The sequence below is a fragment of the Apostichopus japonicus genome, chromosome 13, assembly GCF_037975245.1.
Source record: "Apostichopus japonicus isolate 1M-3 chromosome 13, ASM3797524v1, whole genome shotgun sequence".
NCBI classification, from domain to species: Eukaryota; Metazoa; Echinodermata; class Holothuroidea; order Aspidochirotida; family Stichopodidae; genus Apostichopus; species Apostichopus japonicus.
Genome location: NC_092573.1, coordinates 1,210,964 through 1,233,383, shown reverse-complemented (window position 1 = coordinate 1,233,383; position 22,420 = coordinate 1,210,964). Strand labels below are relative to the sequence as shown.

Here is a 22,420-nt window from a genome sequence, read left to right as displayed (position 1 = left end):
ATTTTAGTGTTAAATTGTTTCTGTGTTAATACCAAAGGAATGAAATTTATTTTTTATTTTTATAGAACTGACTGTTGACAATAAAAGACAGCTAACATAAAATGCTGAATAGGATGATTGTGCTTCCTTTCATACTCATGAGAAAGAGTTTATGTGATTGTGAAGACATCCTAACTTCATGTGAATTTTTTTGTTTTGTTTTCGTCCTTGCGGTCGATCCATCATTATTAACAATAATCAAGATATATGTGGTCTGAAACAAACACATCTCACAACCTGTGGATGGTTATTAAATCTAACTTATGTTTCCCATTTTGAGTGAAAGATGAAAAGTTGGTCACTTTTGGGATATGCTATGATTCTACTAACAAGTCAACATCATACATGTCATATCTCTTTCTCTGAATATATTGATTTACTTCGCTCCTCGCTTACCTGTCTCCTCACAACCTTAGCACCTCATTCTACCGTGCCTATAAAGTCCTGGTAAATAAATAACACTGTGCGCCCTCTATGACCGGACCCCCCTTCCGGAAAAACTTGGGCCAGAAATTCAGACAAGTATGTACACTCATAGCCAGAAATTCTGAGTTGGAAAAGCAACAACAATTTACGGAGGGGCACCAACAAAGTGTCCTGTAACTTGTGACAGATTTGCACACATGATTGAGGCACAGATGGGTGGGGGGGGGAAGAGGGGGAGAGACATGACCCTCCTGTGTCCCAGTCTGGCTATGGGCCAGCAAGTATGGAGCATGAGTATTTAAGCCAGTGGAATTGACAAGTTTCCTATATTGTGCTAAAGAATGTTGTAATTAAGCAAACCACATTTTTAAGGCAGCATGAGTATAGACTTAACGGTTACTAATTAATTCTCATTTCTGGTGTTTAAGATAGTTCCAACATAAAACTAGATCTACTTCATTGTACTGTGCTCCATACCTGTCTCCACACTCCCATCGCATCCTCGCTTAACCATGTCTGAAGTGAGTAAATTGCTTAGCTCTTAATGTGTTGTATGATTTCCTGCAATTACACTTATAAATGAGCTGTAATATCCTTTGTTCCATATTCATCATAGTATGTGGCAGATGTTCCACTCTATGTATACTGCACACCTTTGCCTCCCAAAATGGCTTTCGGTTTATCGTAACCGAAATGAACATTGCAATATAAAATTAAGTGCTTTATATGAATTAACCCAACATACTTTGCCTTAATTATGATGCATTCTCAAATTGTTGACATGTTTTTTTGTGAACAATTTTTAACACAGAATATTGCAGTATTAAAGTGTAACCAGCAGATGTCTGTTTCAAGGAAGCATATAGTCTGTCTGTGTGCAAGTAATTAAAAGCACAATTCTTTTTAATTTTTAAGGGTTGCTTTTCCATTATTCTTCACAGGGGAGCTACATCTGTCGTCAAAAAGTGTGTTCAAGTGGGTACAGAAAGGCCATATGCTGTTAAAGTTATAAAAAAGAATGTGAGTATGATAATTAACCAATTGGTGTATCTGAGTAGAAATTAAAAAGGTTTCTTTACAGTAACCTCTGCTATACTTTACACAGACACAGAACACTTTAATTTTTGAAAAAATATCTAAATATTGACATATTAATGTATCTATTTCAGAGATGATGCTGGTTCAAATATTGGAAGTAGGGTGATCTCTGTATTTTGATTTGTTGTATATTACGTGAGATGTATGTCAATAATGCAAATAGTGGAACTGTACTGAATTGCTAAAATGTATTTCAGAGGTTTTTTCAGTATACTTTTAAGTGGTATTCGGTGCAAAGATAATGGTCGAGAGTATCATGGATGAGGCATGGAAGACAGCATACATGTACCGTATACATATATGTAAATAAAGTTTTGATATAAAGAAACCCAAGTTGATTTTTCAAATCAAGGCACAAGGATATTCATGCAGTCTTGCTTTAACACTAAATATTCTTCATCTAGAACAAAACACTTATGAAACATAAAATACAATGTCTTCTGACAGAATATTTTCCACCCCAGAAAAAAATAAATAAATAAAAAAGTGCGATTATATTTGCTTACCACAAGCAATTGAAACAACAACTTTCAAGATTGTTTCAAATTACTGAAGACCCAAAGGAATTATTTTAATGTGAAAGATGTTAACATAAATTACTAAGTTCAGTGATATAGTATTTATCACTAACACCAATACTACTGCGCTAGGCTTGACCAACATATGTGCCTGCATAATACATGCTACTGTATGATTAGTGATATATCAGCAATGCTGAGACTAATACTGTGAGGCTAGGCTAGATCAACTTGTGCGTGTGTATAGTGTAAGCTAATATTAGTGATATATTAGCAATGCTAGATACAGATTTGGTATAGTCACCAATAAACTTAAGCACATTGCACTCCATATTAGTAGTGGCTACTTGTACTGTTATGACAATATTTAATTCTTGGTGCAGCATTGCCATGTCCTGCACACTACAGAACGACAGTAAGATGACATAAATTCTTGTTCATCGTTGGTTAATCACTTAGAATGAGGCCTGCATTACCTTGCATTATTTACTACTGTACATTTCTGTATATTCACGTTACAACCCTAAAACGGTATGATACTTTATGCCCTCCCCAAAGCTTCTTTCATTTTGTGATATTTACTGGTACGCACAAGATAATGCTATTGACTTTAAATATTGTAAATGAAAAGGTCAAAAATGTTTGAATGAATCTCTCGAAACCGACGGTAGTCTACATTGTGTAAGTATTGTCAGTATCTTTAAAAAGTAAAGCAAATATTGGACTTAAAGTTACGATAATCAAGTCCTTTATTTTATCGATTTACAAGGAATTTACTTCATCTAGCAGCTACTTTTGTTTCAATGGATTTGTAACCTTAGTAGTCATGGTGGTGTTAATATGTGTGTACGGGTGTGTGTGTGTATTAAATGCCTCGATTGTATACATGAAATCTCAAGGAGGGAATTTGCCAGTGAGAACTTAGTTCTCAGCCAGTTGATTTTTGAGCACTATTATGTTTTAGCAAGTGGCTAAAAATTGTGAATTTCTAGACTTGAGTGTGTAGATAAAACCTATCGTCTTTAGTGGCAGTTAAAATTCATTTTATTCTCACTTTTGTGGAGTGGAAGTTACAAGACATACTTTACTACCAATGTGTAGAATTGTATTGCAAGCTATTGCAATTTGAAGATGTGGGGGACTGGGGGGGGGGGGGGAGTTCAGGCATCCTCATCTTATATTTAATTTTCAGTTCTGGGTGAAATTCTCTTTGTTTTACAGGCTGAGTTGGCATTATGATAACAATATAGAATATCACAGTAGATCACAAGACAATTTGTAATAAACCAAAATAGCCTTTGAATATCATAAAATATTCTTTCTCTTTTAGATATTTGGATTGACTTCACTCCTCTCTTACCTGTCTCTATTCTATATGCACTTAATTTACATAGCCTACTGATTTACTTGAATCCTCTGTTGCTTTTCTTTTCTCTACTTATGCAGGCACCCCTCCCCCCCCCCCCCAGAAAAAAAAGAAGCCCTCTTCCTCTTCTGAAAGGATCTATCATTCTGTCGTTTGTCATTCAAAGATAGCAAATCAGAAACTTGAGGATTTTTGGTTCAGCTGCTATGCGTGTGCAATGTTTCCAAAGTTGGTATTAGAATACCATCTGTTGTAAAACATTGCTGTCCCTTACTAGCTTCTGTAATTAGGACGTACTTCTTGTATTCAAATAAAAAGGATTGTGGATTTATGTAACCCCTTCTGTCACTATACCTGAACGAAGTCATCTTATGTGATGTACTGTACAGTACATGTCTAATGTTAATAACCTATTCTATGCACATAAATCCTGTTCTTACTATTCCTCTTTCAGGTTGACCAAAAAGTAGTGAGATCTGAAGTACAAATTCTCCTCAGACTAAACCATCCGAATGTTGTAAGTACATACATATGATTTATTCTCCTTCAATCCTTGTAGTTTATGGAAGTGCATGTTTGCAGTCATGTTATGGGACTTAAAGGCACTGTGTCAAAGAGTCAGATGCTGAGGGGGCTGCAGCATCACTGCAGCCAGGTTGTGTAGGACACAATCTTTTGTGTTTACACACAATAGGCACTGCAGTTTTTCACCTGTAGATATAATCTCTATTATTTGATAATCTCTATTGTTCGATGTTGATTCAGCCTTGCTGCCAGAGGTATTTGTAGCTACATTAGCCTATTCACATGGTGCTGTAACGGGGGGATAAACTCAGTATTTCACTTTGGATTGTGTGTGTAGGGGAAGGGGAAGGCTAAGAAATGGGTGGCAAAGTATCCTTGAGACTGCCATCCTCTGAAGGGGCATAATTTTCCCTTTAATTTGTAAGAGGTGAGGGTTGCATTTAAATGCTGAGTAAGTGGGAATGCTAGACTACAATCTTATACTTTTTGGTAGAGGAACAAAAACAAAACTGGGGTGGAAACATCACGTAAGTAAAAAGCTATTATAATTCAATCAATTCATTCATTTATTTAGCCAATGTACTAACCTATCAAACATAGAAATTCAGAACGTTCCTCCTGCTCCGTAATAAATTTGAGTAAGAAATTTATAAAAATATGTGAGAAATATGTAAAGATATGCCCCAAAAAATGTAGGAAATTTGCAAACTAAAATTAGAAACAATAAAATCTAAGAAGAAAAATACAGGTACCCGTTATGACAGCAATTTGGACCATAATATATCACAGTAGGATATATGAGTAATTTTAATATAGCACCTGGCTGTACAAATGAGTTGTTACTATTACTATACACATAACATATACACAAAGTATTACCTTAGGGAATTGTATACAGTACTGTTGGGTTTTATGTTCAATGCACAATAAACAGCAGGGAACAATTTTGTGTGCAGTCTCCGAATTTTGTCTCTTATAAAGTAGTTTGCATCCTGTGTACAAACTTGCTATACATTTTTGCACAGCAATGCATGTGCCCATATTGCATAACATTGTGCGATATGATGCTGGATAATTTATCACCCTTAACAGGTCCCCTGGAAATGGATGGATGGGTACCTTGGTGTAAATCTTTGTACCATCGCTAGTTGTTTACTAGTAGTGATTATCATTACTTTATATTTGTTTACCTTTTCTCATAAACAAGCGGTTCTTTTGATTATTTAAAATGTTTGCCACAGCCCCTATCATACATGTGGATGCTGAACTGATTTCTGGATCCTGGTCATATCAGCAAACATCAAGCAGCAGTTTGTTATCTTTAAACTATTGAACATGCAAACAAGTCATCACGTACAGTTTACAAGTTCATGTTTAAATTGCAGTATTACTTTGAGAAGAAATGAAGGCTCCAATTAATCACAAGCATGTTGACCTTTGGTAGCAAGCTACATGAATCAATAATAAAAGCTTTGACATTAACAAGTATATGAAGTAGCTAGACAACAGCTGTAACTTGAACTCTACTCCTCATCCTGTATTAATATCATTTTATAATGAGACTGTTTAGCATACAATGTGCACAAAAAAAACATCCAATTGTTGAAGTGATGAAAATAATGTTATTACTATATATATGATGTTCAGTTCCATATGCATTTATATTGAATTTCGGTTACTTTGAACACCTAACAAGCCCTCTCAATTATTGCCTGTCATCAGCCATGTAAGGACTTCTGCTTCAGCATAACAACAAAACTTGCTAATAGGTTAGCACTTGACCCCATATGATCCACTTTGGGGGTAATTTCCCCCCCCCCCCCACTGCCTCATTCATCTGAGGTCACTATTCCAAAGTCAGCCACATACAATTTATGAATGAATGATATAAAGCAAACATGAATGTGATTATCCAGACTGCTTTGTAATGTAGAAGTCTGTTGATATGTTACTTGATCTACTACGAGCAACCGTTAATAATGTGTATGCGCATAGCATAGCATACACACACATGCTTGAGTAGCATACAAATCGGGATTTACTATATATATACTCATATTTTAATGTGGTTTTTTCATGTGTATACAGGTCTTAATGCACTTTAATATCTATGTATTCTATGGAAATTGAAAGTAAATTTGTAAGTAAAAGGAAGAAATACTTTCCATATGATTTCGTTTATATAATTTATGGCCCAGATTAGACACCAATCTCTGTTAGTTTTCTTAAATAAGTGTCTCGAATCACATCATGTACAGTACTTGCCCATCATCTGCTGTAATAAATCGGCAAAAGTTGGTCTACAAAGTTTTTAGGACGGTGACCCCTACTGAACCTCCCGTGTCTGGGATCACAACTCCTGATGAATCTACCATTCCTTCATGTTTATTGATCAATTCATCGATCAATACGAATCAACTTGCTGGTGTAAGTGGCAGTAATGTCAATCTAGCAACAGTAATGTTCTGAATCGATCTCTCTCCATTCTCCTTTACAAGCACTGAGTATCATTGGACTCTCATACATGAAAAGTTCTGTGCAGTTCATGTCCCATGCTTCCTAGGTATTTGTAAATACTCAAAACCCGGTGAAGTTGTGCAGTTTCAGTTGGCAGTTTATTCTTAACGGATCTGACAAAAAAGCAAATTCCATGGAAGTGTGGAGTACCTTCAGATAAGTTCTGCAAGATCACCTGTTGTGCCCAACAGGATATCCGTTCAGGCGTTAAACCTGAAAGGATTTACTTTGTAAAGAGACACCAGTTGAACAGGATGTGAGCACATTGGTAATTTACCTTTGAAGGAGGGCAATCGAGGGATTTGTTGTGTATTACGACTATAAAGGGATTGTTCTTTTACACGTGCATATGGCCAATACCTGACAACGACAGTTTCTCTTAAAACGACCTTAACTAGCTTATATGGAAAAAAGGGATAGTTTTTAGAACTATAGCCATAATTTTAACCTTAATTAAGAACCTTGCCAATTTTGCAGGTAGATTAGACCCCTTCAGTACAGCAAAACCAACACATACATGTACACTAGACATACCCACAGCATTAAAGTGGTCTGTATAGGACTATGGGAGTTTGTATCTAGGCCTTCGCGCTGTATCATCGCCCAGAAACAAAGTAACACAATCGTGTGAATGTGCTCCCTAGCACAGGAACATGCCTGATGAACCTGCATACAGACCGATGCTGAGTAATTGACCACGGTTCCACTTGAACAGTTTGGCCAAACAAATGAAAACATCTTTAGAAAAAACAAATTAAAGGTGCTTAAAACAATTAACTGGATTTGATTCTTCTTCAATAATTCATATATGTATATAGCACTAGCCATTAACTAAGGGTACCATTATGACCTGCATTTAGCACTAGCCATCAACTCAGGGTACAATTATAAACTGCAGTCAACCTCCGTGGAACTAGATGTTAACGATAAGACAGCACTCCCTGAATATTTTGGGTATGGCTGGAGAGCCCCATTCTTTCTTGACGTCATTCGCTGAAAATCCTATCAGGCTGCAGTTCAGTCAAGCTGTCTACTAACATGTGTATATTCTAGAGTTCTACATAGTGGCTTTGAACAGTTTAAGTCTTGAAAAAACTGTACTCAATGCAGGTCTGGGGAAGTTCTGAATTTAGTTCCTTCCTCGCTGGTCTGTCTCCTCACAACCTTAGCACCTCCTTGGAGACAGGTAAGCTTGTCACTCGTAAATATCCAAACCAGTAAAGTTTGGAATTTCCGCTCAATACACTCTCAAAAAGAGATCAAACTGACTGTGCCCCGTCACGAGTCTCGACATAATCATTCGATCTTCAAAGTGACTTCACAAACTTTGATATCGTGTTCAGAATAGATGCTAAACCTGTGTGTGGGCATCTAAGTCCCCTTTATTATAATACACTTGCAATGAGGATTCAAACCGACTGTGTTTCTCTCACTTTAATAGTCCCCACAAACCCCTTGACTTACACAGTGACTTCACACAGTCAAAGTGTCTAGCAGAAGAAACGATTCATGATTTCGTTTAAAACGCTTGCTAAAAGACATGAGACTGATTTGTGTCCCTCACTTGTGAGTCTGCATCCCAACCATTTGGCAAAGATATGGACAGACAGCCTAATCTTGCATTTATTCTATATTTTGCACTGACTTGATATATATTTTTGTACAATCCTTTGCGGTTTTGTCTTCCATGATTCTAATATATTTTGGTCTGTGGCATCCATCAAACTATCCCATGTAATTTTTAACATTGAAAAACATTTGGAAGCAATATGTATCTTTGAATTTAAGTGATATTGTACCCAGCCTACGTTCTAAATGATATGAACATAATACCATTTTATCTTTCCTCCCTTCATATTTTCTTCATTTTTATAGCCCTGACTGCTACTCCCCTAGAAATTTCCAAATCCATTAAGTAATGCAGTTAAACTTCCACTGTCATTTACCGATAAAAGTGTTTGGTTGATACATATTCAAAGATTGTTTTGCGGTTGTGCGTTATATCCAACTTTGGTAAGATATAGAAGAATTGTGCTGAAGGAAATGAATTTCATTTCCATTATTTCTGGCCAAAAATGGATACCCTAGAGCATTATAAATTGCTTATTTATAATCAGGTTTAGTGGCTGACTTACACAAAGCTATCAAGTCGAGCATCGCGTAAGATTCGAAACGATCCCTTTCTTTGCAAAATGACGGAAAGATCGCCTGCAAACCGTGGCGAATGTTTCCTTTGAATATAGGGATTGCTGAGCACTGAAGCTATAGAAAGGAGATGAGAAAAAAAATTAATGAGAAATTGATACATTCTCAGCATAACTTAAAAATTGAATTTAGTTTAGCTCAGGATGAAATTGCTTGAGAGGTTTGCTGTTTGATTAGTGTTACGAAAGTTTAAAGTAATGCATTGTATCCGCAATATTAAGATGTTTTTGAAACAGCCGTGCTGGTCTTATAATTGTGGAGGCTGTGAAGATTATACAAGCAAATCTACATGGGAAGCAATAGATTTAGTGCGTGGATAGTGAATATTGGATGTGACAAAACAAACAAACCCAGATCTGGTGTATGATTGGATGAGTGGATATTTCAGGTTTCAGATAAAACTCCTCTCTTACCAGTCTCCATTCTACATTTGCACTCAAATCAATCTACGTACCTTACAGCAGTTAGATGATAATTGTGTAACAAAATTGTATTTCGATCCCACCTATTTTGGCATTTCTAATTGTAGAGCTGTAAGCTAGAGATTACTCTTTATTCAAGTTTATGAAGAATGTATTTTGTATGACCGATACATTTAGTATCAAATTATATATCAGTGGTCTAAATGACGTGGCGGAGTCTGTTGAAACAGTTGTCCCAATATTTTTTTAATTCAGTCGAAGAATTAATGCTTTCGATATGTAGCTTAGGAATAACATTTACTGCAATAATGAAACTTTTTGCCAAAAATCTGTGGATTTTGAGTAGTGTAAATATTACTAAAAAAGCAACTGTGGAGATTAAGAGCTCATTTTTCATGAATAACCTTTTAGAGAAAGAGATTTGAAGGTCGATATTACAACAAACATTTAACAGAGGAAGAAGAATATATTTTTAGAAGATGAGATCATCCAATTTTGTCTCTTCATAACATATTTTGATTATTACAAAAATACATGGTAATATTCATTTTCCATATAAAAACCGTCTAGACAGTTGTAGTACTCTGTAAAATGATTCACATTAATGCCTTCCTGCTATGTTGGTAATATTTTCATGCTCCCTTGTGTCGGTTGTTATTAACATTGTTCCAAATGGTTGAGTGCTGTAGAGCATTATGCATGAGATAATTAAATTGATTTATGACAAGTTACATCTCACTGGATGCAATGGGTTCTATGGTTTATACAGGTCTTTGCTTCATATGCATCACAATTTTATGATATAAAATTAAATTGGAGAAATCATCTATGAAAGGCTGATGGTTTCAGAAGATAAAAAATTCAATCAGGTTATATTTAAGGGGAAGTCAAAATTATATTTTTTAGTAATCACTATTTACTTCGCTCCTCGCTTACCTGTCTCCTCACAACCTTAGCACCTCATTCTACCGTGCCTATAAAGTCCTGGTAAAATAATAACACTGTGCGCCCTCTATGACCGAACCCCCCCCTCGGTCACTCCTCACTACTCATTCTACCATTAAAAGTGTCTTCACGTGAATTTCTTGTGGATATATTTCCCTTGGATTTCGTCTCGGTTTTCTTTAGCGATCTTTGGAAGTTTCTTTCCTCGGATTCTTGGGAGTATTGCAGTCCTTTCCAGCCCGATAAGTATCCTTTTTTGTTGAAAGGGAGGGTTTTGGGGACTGTTTTTATTCCTAGTGCGTTTCCGCCCTTAGGTTTTTTGCGGGGGTAGCAGTTCCGCGAACTGCCTAGGTTTCCCGCCATTTTCCCTTCCCCACGCCATAGGCGTGTCGTTGTATTTCATGATCATAGCATGTCTACATTGTATTTCTATTCACGATTTCTTCTTCTATATTTCGCTCTCTCATGTTCTTTTTCAGCTTGTGTTGATTTTGTTAGGCCACTTCGTAGCGTTTTTCGTATTTTGCCGTTGCTAGGTTACGCTACGTACCTCTACTCACCGTTATGTACCTCCCGTTATCTCCCGTTCTCTTGTTAGTTTGCATTTTTCCGTAAGCTTAAGAGTTAGTCTTTCCTTAATTCGAGCGTTTTAGTTTGTCTCGTAACCAGCTAAAGCTTTTTAACTACTCGATGTTTCGGCCAGGCAGAACCTGGTTCGAACACGATTTGTGTCCTAAGTGTAGAACCTACACCAGACGGGACCCACGCCTGGTCTGCATAAATTTTTCGCCAGCCCAGTGGCACAAGATAGACCAGTGGCTTACGAGTCTAAGAAGCAAGCTTTAGGGCAGGCTGGACTTGATTCCTTAGGCCATCGGTGCCCCAGAAAAAGATATAGGAGAGACAAGAGAGAGAGAGAGAGGAGGAGGGAGAAGTGGTGAGAGAGGTGGAGGAAAGTGGCCAGGAGAGGGCCGAAGGAGAGGTGGAGAGAGAGAGAAAGAGTACCCCTAACGGTCCCGGCGACGTCCGGTTGATTACGGCCAGAGGGAAGGGCAGGAGCAAGGCTCCTGCCAAGAAAAGACCTCTTGAGAAGAGGCACAGCTCGGCCGGGCTAGAGGCAACGTCTCAGTCCGGGTCGCAGCAAGGAGTACCCCTAATGGTCCCGGCGACGTCCGGTTGATTACGGCCAGAGGGAAGGGCAGGAGCAAGGCTCCCGCCAAGAAAAGACCTCTTGAGAAGAGGCACGGCTCGGCCGGGCTAGAGGCAACGTCTCAGTCCGGGTCGCAGCAAGAGAGACCCATAGAGCGCGGGCTACAGGCCACGGAGAGCTCGGGTCCGAGAGAGAGAGAGTACGACCGAGGGGTCGCTGAAACGGAGCCGGTCCCATAGCAGGCTCCGGGAGCCCGGGTCCGGCGAGAAAAAAAATATTTAAAAAATATTTAAAAAAAAAAAAAAAAATCCCACCGGAAAGGACAGAATGTCCGGGTCGAGGAGTACCGGCGTGGTGGTACCCGGCGTGGTACGCACACAGAGACGGGCTCCGGGAGCCTGGGTCCGGCGAGGCCCCGGGTCCGGCGAGACCCCGGTTCCGGCGAGACTCGAAGGGAAGGCAGAACCGAGGTTTCACTCCAGATCCGAGACCGCCCCGGAGCCGGGAACCAGAGCTATACAATCGACTGCTGGGTCCTCAGAGATTGGCTCCGGAGGGCCCGGGCCCGACGAGAACGGGGGCGCAGGGGCAGAAGCCCGGTCCGCAGATCTCCAAACGGGATCCAAAACTGGTCCCGAAGTCGGGAGCCTACGAGAGTAACAACATTTACAACTGCGACATTTACAATAACATTTACAACTACAACAACATTTACAACGAGATTAACAACTGCTAGGCCCCCAGAACGGGGTAGCAGGTGCAGAAGCCCGGCCCGCAGACCCCCTAAGCGGAGTCGCGGCCGGTCCTGAGGCCGGGAACCGATGAGATTACCAATGCCGGGCCCCCAGAACGGGGTAGCAGGGGCAAGCGCCCAATCCGAAAAGAGAACCAGCCCCGAGCCAGGTTCCCACGACCTGGTTTGCAGAGCGTCGGGCAACCTGTCCGGCCTAGACGACGAGGTCGACCCCTAGATTTCGGGGTTACAGAGGACGGTTACTCCCGCTTCCCAGAATAGGGGGAGTGTCCCCCCCCCCCCCCGGAACTAGCAGCTTGAGCGGCGACGACAGGTTCGAATCATTTGCGGGAAAACACCGCTACCACTACACATCCCAAATGTGTGTTTATTTATCGAGTACCTGCAGACACTCAGGGGTCATATTCTCCTCGCTAATTATACTCCTCTCTAATCATAATTCATCGCCATTTGCCTAGGTTAAAATCTTACTTGTGTTTAAAAACACTGTCGTTTAAAACACTGGTGAACCCACTTCCAGAACATGTTAAAATGCGTAAGACTGAGGGGTTTCAAATCGGTTCTCATGACGTACAGTATTCCGTAACTGCTAGGAAGAGAACTTTCTCGAGACTTGGCAAAGTGCCAGGAAACATATCGCTCATAGATCCTTGGCAAACTGCCAGAAAAAAAAAGGTACAACGTGGCACATTTGTTAAGAGAGGAGGGGGGGCCAAGCAGCCACCTGGCTTGACACGTGTAAGCTCAACTTTTACCGCAACGAGCTATCGACTACGTGAGCGATCCTATGGAATAAGCCTTTCTTGCTATTTCTTTGGTGAATACCAAGACAAACGCGTTAGTAAGTTGAAAAAGGGGTAGGATACAACCCCAGCAAGTTACAAGCGCTAACACGCTCCGAACATACAGCATGCGCTTCATGAGCAATGTTCGATGTTCCGACATCTTAAGCAGAGTTGCATTTCGTAGCACCTGATGGCCTAGTCTTGACTAGCCTAGGCGCTAGGTGGTTTCAATAGGAAGCTGGAAACCTTTACTGCACTACGAAATGGACACATCTCGACAGGAAGAGATTTGAGAAGTAACGGGTACGTTATCATAACATTCAATACGTGTTTATTACGTTAAATGTGGTGTTGATAAAACGTTGACATAAGATGTCTATGAGATATTACGTTATATTAATGTTATATTAATGTCTTAACGGAAATTGTTTTGAAATAATAGCCCCTAAAGGGTTTCGGTAACATATTTCTTACACCTCTAATAACGCTATCATAGCAAAAGACTAAACATTTAGTAACGCCTTTGTGTTTGCTGAGTAACTCCCTGGACTCCATTAAACAGCCAGGATTTATGAGGTGGAATTTCTACAAACCCACCCTACACATCCCCTGTTGGGAGTTTGTTCCTGGTGAGTAGGGCTGTAGCTTAGTTAGCTCAGTGGTTAAACCCGGTGCCTTCCAATCAAAAGGTCCCCGGTTCAAGTCACCCCAAGATTAATGTATGTTGTCCAGTTACAGAGCTGTTGACAATTCATAGTCATGGACATTAAATATGAATGTACGAGACTGACTTTGGTCAGCTTGCGGCTTTGATAAGCCAATGAGGCTTCTTCACAAGTTCCTACTTGCAGGATGATCTAAATTACATACACAAATACATACATATACTGTAGTTGTAAAAGCCACATAGCAGCTGTAGCATTGATTAAGACTCTCATGAAGCAAACTATCCATTCAGTACTCAATTTTTGGAGAGAACTGTGGTCAAGCGGTGTAGGCAGTGTACTGGTGATCTAAGGCTTGCAGGTTTTAGTCCTGGCCAGATCATTCTGTTGTTTCCTTGGGCAAGGCACTTTATATCCATTGCGTCTTTCCATCCAGGAGGGATTTCTCTCTGTTTAACAGGTTATTTTTGAGAAGGGTAATATTGCTAGCGCCTCTGGCTTCGTTATCGATAGATAGGCCGGCGCAGTTCAACCCTCAATATTATTATTAATATTATTTTTCATGGAAAGAACCTCCATGAAACCTCCCTACAGGGTACAGCTTAGGTCTACATCATCAAGGCAGTACTTTTCTTCAGAGGTTTTCTGATTGCAACTGGTTGATAACTAAAGGGGTCATCAGCAGTACTGTGGTACTGCAAGCAGTACTGCGAGTGCTGCTGTATTGCAGGCGCTAACAAGGTCATCATACAGGCCACTGTCCTTGACTTCTTTAGCAGCTTATACAGAGAAACCACTTTCCTGCACCACAGTGGCGTCAGCAGGGCAAAGGATCGGCCCCAACACCCTATTTGCAAAGATAACCAGGTTTCATGTACTTCCGCCTCGCTCTCAGGACTGTGGGGTCGGGGCTCTCTGGAGTCCTCCCAAGCCCAAGTACAGGGCACTTTGATCACCATCCTCTCAGACAACACGATGGTGGTGGCATACTGTACAGTAGCTACATCAATAGACAGGGTGGCACCAGGGCAGAGGGACTGTGCCGTCTGGCATGGGAGACCCTCACCACAGCTGCAGAATCTGGCACGGCCCTATGGGTCTCCCATATAGCCAGAAAGGAGAGTGTGAGGGCCGATGCTCTGCCCAGGGGACAACTCGACCCCGACGAGTGAACCCTTCGCAAGGAATATGCGGTAGGTTTTTCCACATGTTCGGCATACCTCTGATAGACCTGCTTACGACAAAGGGCAACAATGGGCTGCCCATCTTTTGTAACAGGCGGTCCCACCTGCAGCCTTCCACATAGCACCAGGTCCCTGCCTTGAGATGGACCAGAGGTTTAAATTCTTCCCCCCCTTTGGCATGATCAGCCAGATACTGAGGAAGATTCGCAGCTCCAAGGGTAAATTCATCCTAGTGGCTCCCTCCGGACCCCGGGTCCCAGGCCGCAGGTCCCACACGCAGGCCCCAGACGGGGACGTCTGGTTTTCCAGACGGCTCCACGCTGGGCATTAGCCCAGACATTGACCAGCTCACCAAAGGCATGGCTAATCGCCGTCCACGAGTCAGACAGTTAGCCCCCTCTGCGGGGCTCTCAGCAGTGCTGCATGCCCTGGCAGGGCCGCTGTACGAATCAACGGGGAACGCTTCCCTGGCTGCTCTTTCAAAGAAAACACTCTTCGTCATTGCGGTAGCGTCAGCGTGAAGGAGTTACCTCCAAGCCCTAACAACCAAACAGAACCACATCAGATTTGAGGGCCATGGGGCGAGGACGGTTCCAGACCCGTCCCTTATTGCCAAGAACCGGGCCTTGACTTTCTTGCCCGGGGACATTTTCTTTCCGGAAATCAAAACCCTTTCATCAGTGGCTGAGGACAAGCGATGGTGCCCAGTCAGGGCACTGAAGTGGTACTTAAACAGGACAGAGAAGTTGAGACAAACAACCTCCCTTTTCATCCTGCCACGACCACCTTAAACAGCAGCCGCCAAGGATACCCTATCCCGATGGCTAGTAGAGATGATCCACCCGTTCACGATGGGGGGATACCCGGCCAAGAGATCACAACATCAGTGGGGCCTCGGCTTCCACAGCTCTCTCTGCCGGTATCCCGATACAGGACATCCTCAAGGTGGCAGCGTGGAAAACACCAACTACGTTCGTCGCCTGTTACTTACCTGACACTCTACACGCCGAGGCAGCTCTTGGTAGCTCGGCGATGTGAGGTCCGGTTGGTACTTGGTCCCACCCCTCGGGCCTCCCACCATCGGGCAGTGCCACTCGGTGCTAAGGTTGTGAGGAGACAGGTAAGCGAGGAGCGAAGTAAATATTCCAAAACTTACTGGTTTGGATATTTACGAGTGACGAGCTTACCTGTCTCCATTCCCGCCTCCCTCCCCCGAGGGGGTGGGACACAGCCGGACGGGGGAGCAGTCGTTCGACTAGGCTCACGACTCCAAGCACAACACCAGATAGACAGAGCCAACAACTACTAAGAGTCACCGGCCAGGTCTATCGGTGAGGGTAACTTTGCACCCTGTGTTTTTCATATGCGTACTCACCTAAGTTGTCTTAGGGTTAGCAAGTGTTGGGCCTTTACAGGATGAGGCTCCTTGTTAGGAAAAAGGGGTAGTTTCGCCTGCAGGGCTCAGGAGAGTGTCCCCCCCCCCTTACCCGCTGCGGCGGGGAGGATTACACTCTCCCTGCTAGGAAGGCATCAGTGCCTTTTGTTAAGGGCTCACCTTTGAGAAGTTTAGTCGACGGGAGTCCTTGGGGGTGGCCAGAGGATTCTGGCCACCCCTATTTCGGTGACCGTGAGGCCACTTTTAAGGAGTGGTCTCATGAGTAGTGAGGAGTGACCGAGGGGGGGGGTTCGGTCATAGAGGGCGCACAGTGTTATTATTTTACCAGGACTTTATAGGCACGGTAGAATGAGGTGCTAAGGTTGTGAGGAGACAGGTAAGTTGTCACTCGTAAATATCCAAACCAGTAAGTTTTGGAATATCTACTGTATGATCAGCTGTTCTAAGTCCACAGTGCTACTGACTTTTTGCCTTATTTGTCTATATTTTGTCCTTTTTTCTGTGCTATAATTGTCCTTGTCATATATCCCGCAGAGTGTTAACACTCAATTCGATATACTGAATTATCAAGATATGCCGTCCATAACATATTAAAATGTGTTTTCTTCGCAAGAGTAACTTCTCGAACACGTCGATAGTTTTCGTAATTTCTCGGTCATAATCTCTCGGTTTCCAATATAGGTGCATGATGACCTTTATGGTATCCAGCAAAAACAGAAGGTACAGTAGACATGCTCTCGTTGGTGGTCGCGGTTACCTTTCATATCTTCCTTTATTTGCAGTTCTCTTTTACATATACCTTGAACGTTTATACTGACTTTTCATATCATCGGGTGGCCTTTCTCCATCCAGAAAGGTGTATGACTATAGAGTTATGACTTTCTATTTTTGGATCAAATTGTGCTTCGGTTTGTAAGAGGCTTTAACACAATGTGATAATTTCCTTTTGAGTGTCTGTAGGGTGTTTGCTGTTGGATAAAGTTTCACTTACAAGTAAGAGGGCATTTATATGTTTGAAATTTCATATAATTCCAAATATCCAATGCTTCCAAGGAACCCTGTAGATGGCTAGTAGCATGAATTAGTCCACATAGTCAGGGACTCATGTAACATATAATTTCAAATATCCAATGCTTTCAATGAACCCTGTAGAAGGCTAGTAGCCTGCAATAGTCCATGTAGTCTGGGACTCATGTTACATATAATTCCAAATATACAATGCTTTCAGGGAACCCTGTAGAAGGCTAGTACTGTAGCATGAATTAGTCCACATAGTCCGGGACTTATGTTACATATAATTCCAAATATACAATGCTTTCAGGGAACCCTGTAGAAGGTTAGTAGCATGAATTAGTCCACATAGTCCGGGACTCATTAAACATAATTCCTAATATCCATTGCTCTCATGGATCCCTGTAGAAGGCTAGTAGCCTGAAATAGTCCACATAGTCTGGGACTCATGTTACATATAATTCCAAATATCCAATGCTTTCAAGGAACCCTGTAGAAGGCTAGTAGCCTGCAATAGTCCACATAGTCTGGGACTCATGTTACATATAATTCCAAATATCCAATGCTTTCAAGGAACCCTGTAGAAGGCTAGTAGCCTGAAATAGTCCACATAGTCTGGGACTCATGTTACATATAATTCCAAATATCCAAAGCGTTCAAGGAAGCCTGTAAAAGGCTAGTAGTTTGAAGTAGTCTGCATAGTCTGGGACTCATGTAACATAAAATTTCAACTGTCCAATACTTTCAATGAACTCTGTACGAAGCCTTTCAAGTAGCTTGAATTAGTCCACATAGTCCAGGTCTTCAGTTAAATACATATATAAATAGCATTGTTTATATGTATAGTGTTTTGAGTTACGTTCAATGCTTTGAAGTTATTCTTTGAACCTCATATTTAAGTAACTGTTTACAGTTCCCACATATAATATAATATATAATATTGCTTTGAAATATTAAACATCTGGAATGCCTCTGTTCAAGTTGCTTGAATGTTTTGATAGAATGCTCATGGAATCTTCTTCCATAATCTCCTCTTTTCTGCTTGGTCACACGGCACTGGGGTTATTTCTAATCCTTTCGGAAACCAATCGGATATAAGATCAGACTCTGCCTGGATAGTGAAGGGTCTGTTAGCTGGTTCATCTGTGTTGATCCTTCAATGAATACAATTTACTGAACAAGAAGAGAAAAAAATATCCTGTCTCCCCCCTCTTGAGGCAGGTTTACAATTGCTCTGAAAGTTTCATCCAAAATGCCAAAAATTTGAGGTGCTCTTCTACTGATGAACAGACGGAGCATTTAAAGGAGTAGTGTATCCAGTTGGAGTTGATGGAACATATTTAGTCTCCTTGTCAACATGTGTGTTCTATGCTTTAGTTCTCTCCGCCTCTTGAATACTATACCTGTCCCCTATGGTCCAAGAATCATTACATCATCATAACCCCAAAATCTGTCTCACTGTTCCTTGCCTACTGTAAGATAGTGTTAATAAACAACATTGCTGCCACTATTTTTTGCATCTTTTGACACTGCTTTAATAGATACAACATACAAGCGACGTTCTGTCCACTTGCACTATATTGGAGACCACAAAGTAGGTAGTAATGGGATTTTTTGTTTAGAATTTTTTGGTCAACTATAAATGAGCGGGCAAGAGAGAAAGGGTTAATGCCTGTGTGAGTGCCACTTTAGAAGTGCACAGCTGGTGTCTAAGCTGAAGTTGTTGTTACTAATTACTTCCTACTGTCCCTCTTCGACTTGTGTCATCTTTATCGCAATACCGGAAGGAACCTGACAGTCTGTACAAATTGCATTGATCAGCAGGAATAAATCAATATTTTTAAAGTCACGTCAAGCTCTCGAGGTAGAAAAAGGGGTCTGCGCGCATATATGCTCTGGGTCTTAATAACGTGATTTATGCTAAAGGAGGGATTTGCAATCTCAACTGCAGTCATTTGATCATGCTAACAGGCTATTTCTTAACTGTGCTCACACAGCGTACATTGAAAATATCGCGACCAAGGAGTTGTGCCACATATAAATTTCAAACTCTGAGGGAGAAAGACAAATCCAATTAAAACCTTTTTGAGGGAGAAGGGAGTTTTGTAGTATTTTCATACACACCAACATGTGGACTCCCGGTTTGGGTTACGTTTAATTAAAAGGTCTTCTCAACCTCGTAGACAACAGATATGAAAGCACAGGCTGATAAAATTCAATTATGGTCTTGGAAAAGTAGGTCACGTGTTGTGGTCAAATCGTTAATTGTTAGCATGATCAAATCGTTAATTGTTAGCATGATTACTGCTTTGCTTTAACAAAAAAACAACAATTAAAATGGGACATGACAATAGACAATGTGTTTTTGTGTATACCATAATATCTGTTTAATGTTTGTGGAGTGTTGAAAGTTTGACTTGTTTCTTAAAATTGTACTTCCTACCTTATATGAAATCTTACAATACTGTGCAGAATTCTGAGTTTGGAGGGGCAGCAACAATTTTAAGGAGGGGACTAGTGTTAGTGTCCTGTAACTTGTAAAAAGTGCGCACATACAGTATGATGGTAGCACAGATGGGGGGAAGGGAGGGGGAAACAGTAGTCTGCATGGGGGTCACAGCCCCCCCCCTCCCCATATGGCCTGGCTGTGGGTGTCTGTACATAAAGCTGATTGCAATTTGTTACTTTTTCACTTTTCCACCAAAACTAGCAAAGATTTAAATCATGATAAAGACCAACACAATATATAGTGTTGCATAGTTACGTTTTATACTGCTCGAGGAAATGGAAGTAGACAAGACTGAAGTTGCTCATAGCCTACGTCCAAATTTTAATGTCACAACTACAGATACCCGTAGCATACATCTTATTGCATTGTCACAACTGCAGTTATATTCATAGCATACAAGTAACTCACACACTACAGATATTCATAGCATACACCTTACTGTCACACATTGCAGAACATACATCTTTCTTTCACACCCTGCAGATATTCATAGCATACATCTTACTGTCACAACTACAGATACCCATAGCATACATCTTACTTTCACACACTACAGATATTCATAGCATACATCTTACTGTCACACACTGCAGATATTAATAACATACATCTTACTTTCACAACTACAGATACCCATAGCATACATCTTACTGTCACAACTGCAGTTATATTCATAGCATACATCTTACTTTCACACACTACAGATATTCATAGCATACATCTTACTGTCACACACTGCAGATATTAATAACATACATCTTACTTTCACACACTGCAGATATTCATAGCATATATCTTATTGTCACAACTGCAGTTATATTCATAGCATACGTCTAATTGTCACAACTGCAGTTATATTCATAGCATACGTCTAATTGTCACAACTGCAGTTATATTCATAGCATACATCTAATTTTCACAACTACAGTTATTCATAGCAAACATCTAACTGTCACAACTGCAGTTATATTCATAGCATACATCTAACTGTCACAACTACAGTTACGCATAGCATACATTGTACCATCACAACTGCAGTTAGTCATAGCAGATACCTATCACACACTGCAGTTATAGTCATAGCATACATCTAATTGTCACAACTACAGTTATTCATAGCAAACATCTAACTGTCACAACTGCAGTTATATTCATAGAATACATCTAACTGTCACAACTACAGTTATATTCATAGCATACATCTAACTGTCACAACTACAGTTACGCATAGCATACGTTGTACCATCACAACTGCAGTTAGTCATAGCAGATACCTATCACACACTGCAGTTATAGTCATAGCATACATCTGTCACAACTGCAGTTATTCATAGCTTTCATCTTACTGTCACAACTGCAGTTATATTCATAGAATACATCTAACTGTCACAACTAGTTACGCATAGCATACGTTGTACCATCACAACTGCAGTTATATTCATAGCATACATCTAACTGTCACAACTACAGTTACGCATAGCATACGTTGTACCATCACAACTGCAGTTAGTCATAGCAGATACCTATCACACACTGCAGTTATAGTCATATCATACATCTGTCACAACTGCAGTTATTCATAGCTTTCATCTTACTGTCACAACTGCAGTTATATTCATAGAATACATCTAACTGTCACAACTAGTTACGCATAGCATACGTTGTACCATCACAACTGCAGTTATATTCATAGCATACATCTAACTGTCACAACTACAGTTACGCATAGCATACGTTGTACCATCACAACTGCAGTTAGTCATAGCAGATACCTATCACACACTGCAGTTATAGTCATAGCATACATCTGTCACAACTGCAGTTATTCATAGCTTTCATCTTACTGTCACAAGTTCAGTCAATCAGTTGGCTCCTACATTATACTGACAAAACTTTGCTAACTCTATGACTGTGAATCTCATCAAGGCATGGACCTGATTTATTTTGTCTTTTAGATAAAAATCTCATGTAGATATGAAAACTCTCTCCCAGGTTCTGGTTTACATTTAAGTAATCGTTATCCAGATCTGATTTGAGCATGGACCAAACTGAATTAGAGCCTTAGAAAAACTCATTCTTGCAGCAAGCTTTTCAGAGTATTTTGCTAGAAATCATTGCAAGTAGGTATTCTAACGTTTAATGGGTCACTACATATACACTGGCATATTGTTGTCGTAAAAGGTATAAAATACTCGTTCAGATCGGCCTTTTGATTATGTATCCTGGGAGGTTAAATTGGCAAGGCTCTAGTTTACCTCAAAGACACTTATCCTGCATGACCTTGTAGATGCAAGCGAGACATGATTAATTCGTGTAATGCTGACAATTCTAGTGGAAATATCAGCTAACATAATTATAGGAATATATGTGTGTCAAGTCGGATAGGGTGGATATTTATTTTTTCCCGACACCTTGCACAGTATATATTATAAATATGATGCATGATATTTTGATGATATATGATTAAGTGTAAAGATTAGTGCCCGTGGTTATTAAGAGGAAAGACAAACCATGTTAGATCAATTTTTAAAACTTGATGATATCTACTAAGAGTCAAATAAAATAAAACTGTTAGCAAACTGCTTATCCACTAGAGAGCCTGTGTAATAGAATGTGTAAAAGTAAGTTGGCCTGACGTTTCGATCCTAGCAGGATCTTCTTCAGAGGCTAAATGACAAGTGACAGTAACAGAAGGGACAAAAACACGCACAGAATACAGACAGGTTAATGAGCATGGTGAACACAATGAGAGAGATGAAAGGGGATTATAAGTAGACAAGGGATGGAGAGAAGAAAGCAACTACTAAGAGTGAAAGATAGTATACTATATCTTTCATCATTTTTCCCCCAAAGCCAACAGAGAGAATGGAAACAGTCAAAATGTGTGAAAAAGGACGTTGTATTC

The 22,420-nt window shown here is 40.5% G+C and overlaps 1 protein-coding gene across 2 annotated transcripts in view; it reads left to right on the top strand.

Annotated features, from left to right (window-relative positions):
• LOC139978920 (calcium/calmodulin-dependent protein kinase type IV-like) overlaps positions 1-22,420 on the top strand; it is an 80,582-nt gene that overhangs the window by 16,854 nt on the left and 41,308 nt on the right. For both annotated transcript variants that reach the window (XM_071989485.1, XM_071989484.1), the window contains exons 3-4: positions 1,407-1,485; positions 3,902-3,964. In XM_071989485.1, the coding sequence (XP_071845586.1) occupies positions 1,407-1,485; positions 3,902-3,964 (142 nt within the window). The remainder of the gene's footprint in view (positions 1-1,406; positions 1,486-3,901; positions 3,965-22,420) is intronic.